This window comes from Loxodonta africana, chromosome 21, assembly GCF_030014295.1.
Source record: "Loxodonta africana isolate mLoxAfr1 chromosome 21, mLoxAfr1.hap2, whole genome shotgun sequence".
NCBI lineage: Eukaryota > Metazoa > Chordata > Mammalia > Proboscidea > Elephantidae > Loxodonta > Loxodonta africana.
This window is the reverse complement of record NC_087362.1, coordinates 26642577-26656797: the sequence shown is the minus strand read 5'-3', so window position 1 is coordinate 26656797 and position 14221 is coordinate 26642577. Positions and strand designations below refer to the sequence as shown.

The following is a 14221-nucleotide window of genomic DNA, read 5'->3' as shown; positions in this document are numbered from 1 at the left end:
TAGTCCAATCCCTGTATGAACAGTTGGCTTTGGGAATAGTTCCAGTCTTGGGCTAATGAAGGGTACGATGTCCCTCTAGTCTTAGTCAGACCATTAAATCTCGTCTTTTTTTTTTTTTAACCAGAATTTGAGATCTGCATCCCACTGTTCTTCTGCTCCATCAGGCATTCTCTGTTGTGTTCCCTGTCAGGGCAGTGATCAGTGTTAGCTAGGCACCATCTAGTTCTTCAGGTCTTAGGCTGATGTAGTCTCTGGTTTATGTGGCCCTTTCTGTCTCTTGGGCTCATCTTTACTTGATGTCTTTGGCGTTCTTCATCTCCTTTGTCCAGGTGGGTTGAGAACAATTGGCACACACCTTTCCTAACTTTTCACCATGCAGTATTCCCTTGTTCTCTTCGAGCGACTGCCTCTTGATCTATGTACACCTTCCTCATGAGCACATTTAAACATTTTGGAATTTCCGTTCTTGGCAATATTATCCATAATTTTTATGTTCCACATAATCGAATGCATTTGCATAGTCAATAAAATACAAGTAAACACCTTCCTGGTATTCACTGCTATTGGCTGGGATCTATCAGACATCAGCTATGATATCACCGGTTCCACTACATTCTTATGAGTAAGGCTTGAATTTCTGGTAGTTCCCTGTCAATATACTGCAACAGCCACTTATGAACGATCCCCAGCAAAATTTTACTTGCATGTGATATTAATGATATTGCTCAATAATTTCCAAATTCAGTTGGATCATCTTTCTTGGGAATAGGCATAAATATTGTTGCCCGATTAGGGTCCATGCCGTGGAGCAGTGTATCCAATGAAAAGTACTCCAAATCAAAGAGAGAAAGTTTGTTAGGAGGTGACTCCAACAGGTAGCCCAACAGCAACATTGGCTGTCTCCATGGAGTCCCGAAAGGCAATTTTACTTTAGAGCTTATATATCATTGTTGTAAGGGCTACACAGAGTCTTTAGACGTGTAACCCAAAGACGGTGGATAAGTTATACATTACAAGATAATTACAAGAGACTACTTATGAGACTAAAGAGATACATGCAGGACATCTCTTTATCAGACTAAAGATATACATGTTGGACATCTGGACTCTAATCTTCATGTTGGGGGTCAGAAGTCACAGGTGACTGGACATAACAAAACAAAGTCATAAACAAAATATGTGGAAAAGAGAAGACAGGAAAAAAAATTACAGGTTATTTAGAGTATCGTCTTGGTGTTAAGCTTTCAATCGCCCATTTTGAAAAGGAGAAAACATGTTGCGAAGTATTAGGATCACAGTATGGATCTCTTCCAATTTGTTGGCCAGGGAGCTGTCTTCCAAATTTCTTGGCATAGATGAGTGAGCACTTCCAGTGCTGCATCCATTTGTTGAAATATCTTAATTGGTATTCCGTCAATACCTGGAGCCTTGTTTTTAAAGGATGCCATCAGTGCAGCTTGGATTTCTTCCTTTCGTACCATGGGTTTGATCATATGCTACTTCCTAAAATGGCTGAAAGCTGACCAATTCTTTTTGGTATATTTACTCTGTGCATTCCTTCTATCTTCTTTTGATGCTTCCTGGGTCATTTAATATTTTCCCAGTAGAATCCTTCAATACTGCAACCCGAGGCCTGAAGTTTTTCTTCAGGTCTTTCACCGTGAGAAATACCGAGCCTGTTCTTCCCTTTTGCTTTTCTAACTCTAGGTCTTTGCACAGGTCATTATAATACTTCACTTTGTCTCCTTAAGCTGCTCATTGAAGTCTTCTGTTCAGCACTTTCTTTCGTCATGTCTTCTCTTTGCTTTAGCTACTCAATATTCAAGAGCAAGTTTCAGAGTCTCATCTGACATCCATTTTGGTCTTTTGTTTCTTTCCTGTCTTGTTTAATGACCTCTTGCTTTCTTCATGTATGATGTCCTTAATATCATTCCAAAACTCATCTGGTCTTCAGTCATTAGAGTTCAACATATCAAATGCGTTCTTGAGATGGTCTCTAAATTCAGGTGGGATATACTCAAGGTCGTACTTTGACTGTCTTGGGCTTGTTCTAAATTTCTTCAGCTTCAAATTGAACTTACCTACCTACTGTTGTCAAGTCGATTCCAACTCATAGCGACCCTGTAGGACAGAGTAGACCTGTCCCATAGAGTTTCCAAGGAGCGCCTGTTGGATTTGAACTGCTGACCTCTTGGGTAGCAGCTGTAGCACATAACCACTAAGCCACCAGGGTTTCCAACTTGAACTTACATATGAGCAATTGATAGCCTGTTCTGACTGATGATATTGTGCTTTTCCATTGTCTCTTTCCACCGATGTAGCCGATTTGATTCCTGTGTATTCCACCTGTGAGGTCCACATGTATATGATTTTGTTGAAAAAAGGTAGCTGCAAAGAAGAAGTTGTTGGTCTTGAAAAATTTTGTCACCTGATCCCTGGCATCATTTTTATCACCAAGGCCATATTTCCCAACCACCAATCCTTCTGTGTTTCCAGCTTTTTCATTCCCATCAACAATAGTTATCAATACATCCTTATTGCATGTTCAATCAATTTCAGACTGCAGGAGTTGGTAGAAATCTTCAATTTCTTCACCTTTGGTGCTAGTGTATGGAGCATAAATTTGAATAATAGTTGTACGATATGGTCTTCTTTGTAAGCATATAGATATTATCCTATCATTCACAGTATTTTACATCAAAATAGATCTTGAAATGTTCTTTTTGACAATTAATTCAATGCAATTCCTCTTCAAGTTGTCATTCCTGGCATAGTAGATAGACCATATGATTGTTGGATGCAAAATGTCCAATAACAGTCCATTTCAGCTCACTAATGCCTAGGATATCAATGTTTATGCATTCCATTTCATTTTTGACAATATCCAGTTTTCCTAGATTCATACTTTGTACATTCCAAGGTCCAACTATTAATGGATGTTTGCGACTGTTTCTGGGCTTCTTCAAACACAGAGGCAACTGGCTTAAAAGTCTCTACTCTCTCTCTGTCTCTCTGTCTCTCTCATATCTACAAATCAATGTTCTTATTTTGCTAGATAACTGCCTTGTAAAATGTAATAAAGAAAAAATAAAATCCCATCTCAGGCTCCATAGTGAGGGTCTGGGTTCTTCCATGGGTTCAGAGTGGCAGAGTGGTGCAGGTAATCTCACACACTGGGCTGGGCTCCTCTTATAGTCACAGGGTCAGGAGCTGTGTAGATTTTCTGCATCAGGGGGAGCAGGTATATGTGCATGCCCTTCCCCGTACAGAGGCATAGTCATTGGTTTCTCTACTCTCAGCCAGGACAACCGTGTGGAGTGTGAGGATTGGTGAGAATATGGAGCTGAAGTCTATTGGTGCTGGGACATGAGGATGTACATTGCACCCATATCCCTCTGAACATTCCTTCATGCAGGGGTTACCCACAAATGTAGGTTTGTGTTCTAACACTTGTCCCTATTTGGGACACAGCTAACACCTCAACTCTCAATTTCTAGGGTTCATCAAGTGGACCTCTGCTCAGTCTCTTTGTGAGCCTGTGTTCTCTTCCCCTGAGGCAGGTACCTGCTTGCACCTCTGTGGTGTGAGTCCTGGATGAGATACGTGCTGAGAGTCACTACTAAATCTCATCCAGCCACCAGGGACAAGTTTGCACTAAGCTTGGTTGAACGCATAAGTGCAGATGACTGTGAAGAGCACAGACACAGATACCATGGCTCATGTTCTGAGGATGGAGCCCCAAATCCACTTCAGTACCTGACTGAAAACCCTCTGGGTGATATGCAGATGCACAAAGACTGGAAAAGAGGAGGTTTTAACAAACTTTTAATTTTTCCTTGTGGATCATAGAAGGAATATTTTGCAGCGAGCATTTCTTTGGTGACTTCATTCTGTTAAGGATGTGTCTTGTTACAAGGCTTTACTTCTCACCCACTTGTACCACCGAGTGTTCTCTCTTGCTCCTTCAGCTTTCCCCACCTGCCTACTGTTTCTCAGGTGACACACAACAGTGATGAGGCTCTCTGATCTCTCTCCTGTACCCTCTCTCCTGACCCCTTCTGGTCTTTTAAGACCACCAGCCTTTGCACATTTAATGAAGTTCCGTCTGTGGAAGTGTCTCCTCACTTAACAGAGTACCAGGATGAGACAAATGGTGAGTCTATTCCCTCTTACAAAGTGTTGCTCACTTTCAGAAGTGTATTGAATTTACATATTTTTCTTCATCTCTCTGCTTTGTGTAAAAAATAAGACTTTGCAGCATATTTCTTGAGTAATAGACTCTTATTCCTAGCCAAAAATTAAGGCAAATCCAACAAAACATTTTGGCCCCTCAAGATTTGATTCATCTTTCTAGAGATTTTCCTCATTTGATTTCAGCCCATTGACCGCTATACATAATTACGCTAATCTTGTTTTGCTATACTCGTCACTATCTGTTCTAAACTTTTCCATCAGCCTCAACAAAAGCAAAGGCCTACTGTCTATGGACTCATATTGATTACAGGATGTAAGTGCAGCACTCTTTCATCCACAGTGCATTCTTGGTCACTTTCAGTTGTGGGTACATATCCTGGAGGATCGCAGCCCTCATCCCAACCCTCAACCAAGGAACACAGAGCAAAGTGACATCTAGTTCTTAGTAACAGCTTTTCCAGGAGGTCATAGATGATGTTTATACTAGAGGTAGTAGGGAAAAAAAAAAAAAAAAAAAGACATTGAAATAAGGATAAATAGATAAATGATTAAAGGCACTGTTAAAATTACTTAAAGAAAAGTCTTCATTAATCTTATGCATCCTGACAAAGGCTAACCAGTCAGTACAAGCATCAATAGTGCAATAACTACAATGAACACAACCAGGGAATTCATGACTTACGACAAGAAATAGAGGAAAGAAGGAAAAACAGAAGAAAGGAAGGACAGAAGGAAGGAAAGGAGGAAAGGAGGAAGGGAGGGAGGGAAGGAAAATAAGAAGGAAGGAAGGAAGGAAAAAAGGAAGGCAATATAGATTGCATCTAATTTTCACTGATTAAAATGTTTAATGAATTTAAGATGCATGTATTAGGTAGATATTTGATGGCAAGCATGTAACGAACATTACGGGGAAGTGTGTTAGACAACACAGTGAGAGCTGCTCCAGAGATCCCACATTCCAACAAAAAGCATCAATGCCCCCAGAAAGGAGTCCCTGTCATATCAGCATTAGGGCCCATGGTCCTGTTCTCCTCATTTCTCACTCCTAAGGACACAGCAGAGAGTGTTTCCTCTGGTGGTGAACTGAGAGGCCCCACGTGGAAGTGCCTCTGAGACTTTTACTCTGTAGCTGAAGCTGGCTGAGGGTTTCTGTCCCTCTTGGGACATGGTTTCTCTCACTGTGCCCCTTGCACAGTAATACATGGCTGTGTCTGTGGTCTTCAGGCTGCTCCACTGAAGGTGGGTGGTGCTGATGGAGTTTTCACTGGAGATGGTAACCTGGCCTTGGAAGGATGGGCTGTAGCAGGTATCAGAATCACCAGGATAAATCCCTCCCATCCACTCCAAGCCCTTTCCGGGCATCTGCCGCAGCCAGCTGATCCAGTAGCCTGTAAAACTGGATCCAGATGTCTTACAGGAGATCTTCAAAGACTGCCCAGGGCTCTTCACTTCTGCCCCAGACTGAACCAGCTGCACCTGGGCACAGACACCTGTGAAGACAGGACTCAGAGATCAGAAGTTTATTCCTCTCACCCATTCTGTGACTTCAAACCTCGGGCCATGGCTGACCTGGGAGAACAGCCATGAGGAGAGCGAGGATGGTGGCAGACCCCATCTCAGAAGGTCGATGGAAAGGAACAGCCCTGAGGACCCCAGCTGGTTGGTGAGAGAGATGCCCCTGTGGAGGCAGACTGGGTTTAAATCGGATGTCCCCCACTTTGCATATTTTTGCCTTGCTCTCTAGGTGATACTCCCCAGGCCTCGTAAGTCTAGAAGCCAAGGCAGAAAAAGTTGCTAGTCTTGAGTCTCATGAGAAGGGTAGGACAAGGTTCCAATACCCATTCCCTGTACCGTACAAAGCAGTGCCTCCCCCACCCCAGTGCATCTGTCAGCCCACAGTGGGGGGAGAGTGGTTTGAAAGTCTATGTGAGCCTGAATTCCAAGGAGCCTGGGGACCATCACAGAGCATCCCTGCCTCAGTTTCTGTGGTTATAAAGTGTTGAGGTGATAAAGTGACGTTGTAGAGATAGTTTGGAGGACTCTGGCCTTCCAGATGGCCCCTTTTAAATAGACCTGCCAGGTAGGCCCTAAAACCCTGGGGTTGCCCTACAATTTTTACTACCTGAGGAGGGAACCAACATCTCAGGGAATGTGGGCTTTGCTCAGAGTTATCTCTCAAGTCCGTGCAATTTCGAGTTAAAGATGAGGGTCACAGGCACTGAGTCTTCATGTTAAACTTGGACCTTGTTTCTTTCTTTTTGACAATATAAGTTTGTTCATACGAGAAGTCTGGAGTTCAACATGGAGAACATTTCACCATTTTTAGGTTTCTATTTTTTTTTTAATCTGTCCCTGGTGGTGCAGTGGTTAAGAATTCGGCTGCTAACCAAAATGTTGGCAGTTAGAATCCACCAGACGCTCCTTGGAAACCCTATGGGACAGTTCTACTCTGTCCTATAGGGTCGCTATGAGTTGAAATCGAATAGATGGCCATAGGTTTGGTTTGGTTTGGAACCTGTCCCTAAAGATTTCTTTGTTCTACTTTGAAACCTAAACAAATACTGTGTTAAGGTATTTCCCTCCATTCTCTTCCGACAGGGAGACGTAGGGACCATTCCGGGGCTCCCAGAACACAAACAAGGGGCCACACAAAATGTTATGAAGTCTCTCTTCCTCCTCTTTGACACTCTGCCCTCTGCATTCTCAAGGGCAGATTAACCAGTAAGCACAGTATGTACTGGCTTACCATAAGCAAGGTACACATGGGCTTAATTATGTTTACTTACTAATCTGTAGTGCAAAATTTCAGATTAATTCAAAGATGTAGTGAAATCCAGGTGAGATTGTGCCCTACAGATTAGTAAATAAACACAGTTAAGCGCGTGCATGCCTTGCTTCTTTGGTAATGCATCTTAGATAGATGTTTACTCTAACAAATCTAACTCACGAGTGTCAGCCGCAGGAAGGGGTCTCAGAGCCATGAAGCAGGGAAAGCTGCAGGGGGAATGGGAAAGCCCCAGACCCTGACAGGAAACCCATCCCTTCCTTCCCTGCACTTGCTTCTGAGGCAGGGCCCTGTGCCTGGTTGTTCTGAGACCCTGTAGTACACACCCCAGTCCTTCCTGTGCGGTAGATTAGGTCTGGTCTCACGCTACCTCTCCTCACTGCCTTTCTCTCCATCATCAGACATACCAAGTCCTAGACTCTGGGATGTTTCTGTTGTAGGTCCTCAGTTCTTTGAGGTAGTCTGTTGAAGAGGAATGTTCTTGCACATTAGTCCTACTTGCTGTTTTCTGCTCAGAGGACCTGGACTAACACACCTATTTGCTCTTGAGAGAAATCTTCCTCTTCTTTTTTGAAATAGCATTTTATTGTGTTTTTGGTAAAGGTTTACACAGTTTAGGTTCCCATTCAACAATCTGCACAAGTTGTTCAATGATATTGGTTACATTCTTCACAGTGTGTATATATTCTCATTATTTCCATTCTGGTTGTTTTGTCTACATTAATTTAGTTTCCCTGCTGCATTACTATTTTTTGTTTGTTTATTTTGTTTTAATGTAATTGTTGACCATTTGGTCTCATATAGGTGATTTTTTAAAGGTGCACAGTATTTGCTGTTGATAGTCATAGTTTTTTGAGCCTGTTTATTATTTAGTTATAAGGTGACCTCAGGTGTTAGTTTTGATTTAAGTTTTGAAGAGTACCTCAGGACAATATTCTCAGGGATTCCTCCAGTCCCAACCAGTCCAGTAGGTCTGGTTTGCTTTTTTAGGAATACGAGGTTCTGTTCTATAATTTTCTCCCATTGCATCAGGGTCCATCTATTGCGGCCTTTACTACAATGGTATGTAGTGGAATCCGGACACCATCTAGTTCTTCTGACCTCATAGTAGATGAAGCCAAAGTTCATGTAGACTTTTAATCCTGCAGGCTACTTCCTTCTTTGAGTCTGTTGTTCCCTTCTTTCTCTTTTGCTCTGGATGAATAGAGACCAATAGTTTTATCTTAGATAGGTGTTTGTTTTAGACCCAAGACACTACTCAACAAACTAGGATGTAGAACATAACTTTATGAACTATATTATGCCAATTGACCAAGATGTCCAACAAGGCTATGGACTTAATTGTTCAAACCCAGAAATCCAATCTCCTGAGATGTTTTGTTAGGTCTAAGGTGTATCCATTTTTTGCATATGTGCTGTATTTTACATATGAATATATATTCATACAGTCATATAGATGCATATATGTATACATATGCGTACACTTTTATATATACTTACCTGTGCACATGTATGCATACATACATGTGTATATACTCACATATATTTTGATTGTTTGTGCTGTTGTTTTAAAATTATATATGCCATAGCAATTACTGACAGGTTCTTCTTTTTACTGACATCATTCATCAAGCTGTGTACATTCCACTGTCATTTGTTGTTACCCTTCTCATCACCAAAGATAGCAAATATCTACTATCTAGATAGTAAATTCCCCTCCCCTCCATCCCTGGTAACCACTAATGAATATTAATTAGTTTCTGTATATTTACTTGTTTGTGTCATTTCATAAAAGTGAGAACTTTTAATACTCATTGTTTCGTTTTTGTGATTGACTTATTTCACATAAAAAATATCTTTCAGGTTCATCCATGTTCCAGAATGTTTTGGGAACTCATTTTCTCTATTGCTGGGTAGTATTCCATTGCATGTGTGCACCACATTTTCCTCATCCAATTGTTTGTTGATAGACACATATTTCCATTTTTTGTTATTGTGAATGAACATAGATGTGCATATGTCTGTTTACTGTAATTGTAGGTTATTCAACATAATATCTCTGGTAACTACTAAGAAAATGCATATAGAAGATACACAGAAGGAAAAAGGAAGAAATCTAAAAGGTTCAACACACACACAAAGACCTAAACACACACAAAAATAACAGAATGATGGAAATAAAGGGATAAAGAAGATATAAGACCCACAAAAAGATCGGCAAAATGAATGAAGTAGGTACTTCCTTTTCAGTAATCATCTTAAATGTAAATGATCTAAACTCCCCATTCAAAAGACAGACTGACAGAATGAATAATAAAAAAATCCATCCTTATTCTGCCTACACACCTTAGACACAAAGATACATACAGACGAAAAGTACAAGGATGGAAAAGAATATTCCATGCAACCTGTAAGCAAAAAGATCACCACTGTCCATACTGATATCAGATAAAATAGAATCAGAGTTGGGTATAAGATATAAAGAAGGACATTGTGTAATAATAAAAGGGTCAATTCAGCAACAAGATATAACAGTTATATATGCAGCTAATATCAATGCTCCAAAATGTATTAAACAAACACTGACTGATATGAAAGGAGTAATAAAGAATTCCACAATAATAGTTGTGGGCTTCAATATAAAAAAAAAAAAAAAATTTTTTTTTTTTTTCTTTCAATATACCACTTTTATTCCTGGACAGAACATCTAAAAAGAAAACCTATCACTTATTGATTCTTATGTTCTGGATCTTCTAGTTGGTTTCAATTTTCCTTTTCCTAAGAGATGAGATGATTTACCATATATCAAAGCAACTGACTCAACATGAGCTACTATTCCAGTCTCTGCTGAGCTGGCATAAGAGCCAGTGCCAACTTTCTACCTTCGTTAATCTTATTCCAGGATAGGTAGATCTCATTAACACTAGTTTGATGCAGGGAAATAGACACTTCTCCATTTCCAGGTGAGAGTAAATATCTGACAGTAGGGAAAGGAAACTTGGAAATTATGCAGTGCCCACACATTCAGTGTTTTTTTTTTTAAATGCCGTGCCCTTAGGGGTATCAATATAAAATCAATATAAAGCCAACAATATAAGTGTATTGAAGCTTACTCAATGTACAATTTGCAAATTGGGCAACACTTCTGGCCAAAGAGTGTAACCAGACTGTTTGGGGTCAGCTTGGTGTGGCCATAGAGACATGAAACATGTGAAAGTGAAAGAAGTTTTATTTGGTTGGCCAAGCAAGGGTACACATCAGGACTTGTATCACCAAGATGGCTCCCTGAACAGTGGCTGAAACCATATTTATCAGGGAAAGGGTTCTGGGGAAAGAAGCAAGTCATTGATTCGTCTGGCCCAAAAAAGACATTCCTGGGGCAGTTCCTTTGTCTGTAGTTGTTCAGTCCAAAATCAGGGTTCTCTCAAACCGGATCTTAGGCTCAGACTCCTCACTTTTGAGAGTCTTCTCCCAATCTTGAGCTGCTAAAGTTTGGTTACATCCAATGGAAGAAAATTTCCAGAGTTATCCAGAGGACGGTGTTGATGGTTCTGCACATGTCAGGTGGGCCAGATTTGATCCTAACTGGTACTGTAGTCTGGAGACCTCAGCCTCTTGTTTTTCTTATCTTGGGCAGGAGGTTGGTGGATTGCCTAAAAAACATCTGGAGAATCCAGTTAGAAGGGGAGGTCACTTATGCTGCTCTACTTACAATTTGGGAGTTGTTAATGGTGCCTGGAGGCTGGGGTCTCAGAAAGTACAGAAGTGCTCCTGAAAAGAAATATTTTTTATAGGCTTTTATAACTTAGCCTGTCATTAGTGGTTATACATTACCATGGAAACAAGGCCAGAGTAGGGTCTGATCTTTTTACATGAGTTTGAGTCCTGCATCATACTTTTCTCATGCTCTGTCCGGGACTGTCTGTTATGCTCCCTGTCAGGGCAGTCATTGGTGGTAGCTGGGCATCATCTAGTTCTTCCGGTCTCAGGCTGGTGGAGTCTCTGATTCATGTGTGCCTTTAGTCTCATGGCGAATATTTTCCTTGTGTCTTTGATTTTCTTCCTTCTCCTTTGCTCCAAGTGGGGTGGGACCAACTGATGTGTCTTAGATGGCTGCTCACAGGCATGTAGACCCCAGATGCCACTGACGAAAGTGAAATGCAGAACATTTTCTTAATAAATTTGGTTATGCCAATTGACCCAGATGTCCTCTGAAACTATAGTTCCCAGGCCCCAGCCCCAGCTACTCTGTCCCTCAAAGTGTTTGGATGTGTCCAGGAAACTTCTTAGCCTTTGCTTTGTTCCAGATGTGCTGACTCCTCCTGTATCGTATGTTGCCCTTCCCTTCACCAAAGTTGATACTTATCTACTATCTAGTTAGTGAATTCCCCTCTCCCTCTCTCTCTACTCTCAAAACCATCAAATAATGCTTTTTGTGTTTTAAAACTTTTCTTGAGTTCTTACAATACTGATCTCATACAATATTTGTCCTTTTGTGACTGACTAGTTTCACTCAGCATAATGCCTTCCAGATTCATCCACGTTGTAAAATGTTTTGTGGATTCATCATTGTTCTTTATCTTTGCATAGTATTCCATTGTGTGTATGCACCAGTTTTTGTTTACCCTTTCGTCTGTTCATGGACACCTAGGTTGTTTACATCTTTTTCTATTGTGAACAATGCTGCAATGAACGTGGCTGTGCATATGTCTATTCATGTGATGGCTCTTATTTCTCTAGGATATATTCCTAGGAGTTGGATTGGTAGATTGTATGGTACTTCTGTTTCTAGTTTTTTAAGGAAGTGCCAAATCATTTTCCAAAGTGGTTGTACCATTTTACATTCCTACCAGCAGTGCGTAAGAGTTCCAATCTCTCCACGACCTCTCCAATATTTATTATTTTGTGGGTTTTGATTAGTGCCAGCCTTCTTGGGATGAGATGATATCTCCATGTAGTTTTGATTTGCATTTCTCTAATGGCTAATTATCTTGAGCATTTCCTCGTGTGTCTGTTAGCTGCCTGAATATCTCTTTGGTGAAGCGTCTGTTCATATCCTTTGCCCATTTTTTAATTAGATTATTTGTCTTTTTGTTGTTAGGTGTTGCATTATCTTGTAGATTTTAGAGATTAGACCCTTAGCCGATATGCCATAGTGATAAAAATTTTATTTTTTCTCAGTCTGTACGTTCTCTTTTGGTGAAGTTTTTTGACGAACATAGTGTTTTATTTTTAGGAGCTCCCAGTTATCTAGTTTCTCTTTTGGTGTTTGTAAATTGTTAGTAATGATTTGTACACTATTTATGCCATGTATTAGGGCTCCTAGCATTATCCCTATTGTTTCTTCCATGATCTTTATCATTTTGTATTTTATATTTAGGTCTTTTATTCATTTTAAGTTAGTTTTTGTGTGTGGTGTGAGGTATGGGTCCTGTTTCTTTTTTTTTTTTTTTGCAGATGGATATCCAGTTATGCCAGTACCATTTGTTAAAGAGACTGTCTTTTCCCTCATTTAACAGACATTGGTCCTTTGTCAAATATCAGCTGCTCACAGGTGGATGGATTTATATCTGGGTATTCAATTCTGTTCCATTGATCTACATATCCGTTGTTCTACAAGTACCAGGCTCTTTTGACTACCACGGGAGTATAATTGGTTCTAAAATCAGGTAGTGTGGGGCATCCTATTTTGTTCTTCTTCTTCAGTAATGCTGTACTTATCCAGAGCCTCTTCCCTTTCCATATAAAATTGGTGATTTGTTTCTCTATCTCGTTAAACAATGCTGTTGGAATTTGGATCAGCATTGCATTGTATCTGTAGATGGATTTGGGTAGAATTGACGTTTTCACAGTGTTGAGTCTTCCTATCCACGAGCATGGCATGTTTTTCCACTTTGTAGGTCTCTTTTGGTTTCTTTCAGTAGTGTTTTGTAGTTTTCTTTGCATAGGTGTTTTACATCTCTGGTTAGATTTATTCCTAAGTATTTATCTTCAGCTATTGTAAATGGTATTGATTTGGTGATTTCCTTCTCAAAGTTCTCTTTGTTGGTGTAGAGGAATCCAACTGGTTTTTGTATGTTTATCTTGTACACTGATAATTTTTTTTTTTTTTTTACTTTGCTGAAATCTTCTATCAGTTCCAGTTGTTTTTTTTTTTTTTGTAGATTTTTTTGGTGTTTTTTTGTGTATAAGATCATATTATCTGGGAATAGAATACTTTTACTTCTTCCTTACCTATTTGGATGACTTTTATTTCTTTTTCTTGCCTTATTGCTCTGGCTAGGACCTCCAGCACAATGTTGAATAAGAGTGGTGATAAAGGACATCCTCGTCTGGTTCCCATTCTCAAGGAAAATTCTTTCAGCCTCTCTCCATTTAGAATGATGTTGGCTTTTCGCTTTGTATAAATGCCCTTTATTATGTAGAGGAATTTCCCTTCTATTGAGAGTTTTTACTGTGAGTGGATGTCGGACTTTGTCAATGCCTTTTCTGCATCAATTGATAGGATCCTGTGGTTCTTTTTTTTTTTTTTTTAATGTGATGGATTACGTTGATTAATTTTCTAATGAGCCATCCTGCATAACTGATATGAGTCCCACTTGGTCATGATGAATTATTTTTTTGATGAGTTGTTGAATTCTATTGGCTGGAATTTTGTTGAGGATTTTTGTGTCTATGTTCATGAAGGATATTGGTTTGTAATTTTCTTTTTTTATAATATTTTTGCCTGGCTTTGGTGTCAGGGTTACACTGGCTTCATAGAATGAGTTCGGAGGTATCCCTTCCTATTCTATGGTCTGAAATGCCTTTGGTAGTACTGGTGTTAACACTTCTCTGAAAGTTTGGTAGAATTCTCCAGGGAAGCCATCCAGGCCAGGGTTTTTTATTGTTGGGATTTTTTTTTTTAATTGTCTCTTCAATCTCTTCTTTTGTTATGGGTTTATTTTGTTTTTCTACTTCAGTGTGTGATAATTTAGATAGGTAGTGTGTTTCTAGAAAGTTGTCCATTTCTTCTAGGTTTTCAAATTTGTTGGAGTACAATTTTTCATAGTATTCTGTTATGATCCTTTTTATTTCAGTTTGGTCTGGTGTGATATCACACATCTCATTTCTTATTGGAATTATATACTTCTCTTGTTTCATTTTGTCTGTTTGGTCAATGGTTTGTCAATTTTGTTGATCTTTTCAAAGAACTAACTTTTGATCTTGTCTCAATTGTTTTTAAATTCTCTATTTCATTTA

General features: G+C 39.7%; 1 gene segment (V, D, J or C); it reads right to left on the bottom strand.

Annotated features, from left to right (window-relative positions):
- Positions 1 to 5809, bottom strand: part of LOC104846689 (immunoglobulin heavy constant gamma 1-like) — an 868336-nt gene extending 862527 nt beyond the window's left edge. The window contains 2 exon segments of the C gene segment in view: positions 5360 to 5684; positions 5764 to 5809. Coding sequence covers positions 5360 to 5684; positions 5764 to 5809 — 371 coding nt within the window.
- Positions 5810 to 14221: the final 8412 nt, after the last annotated feature.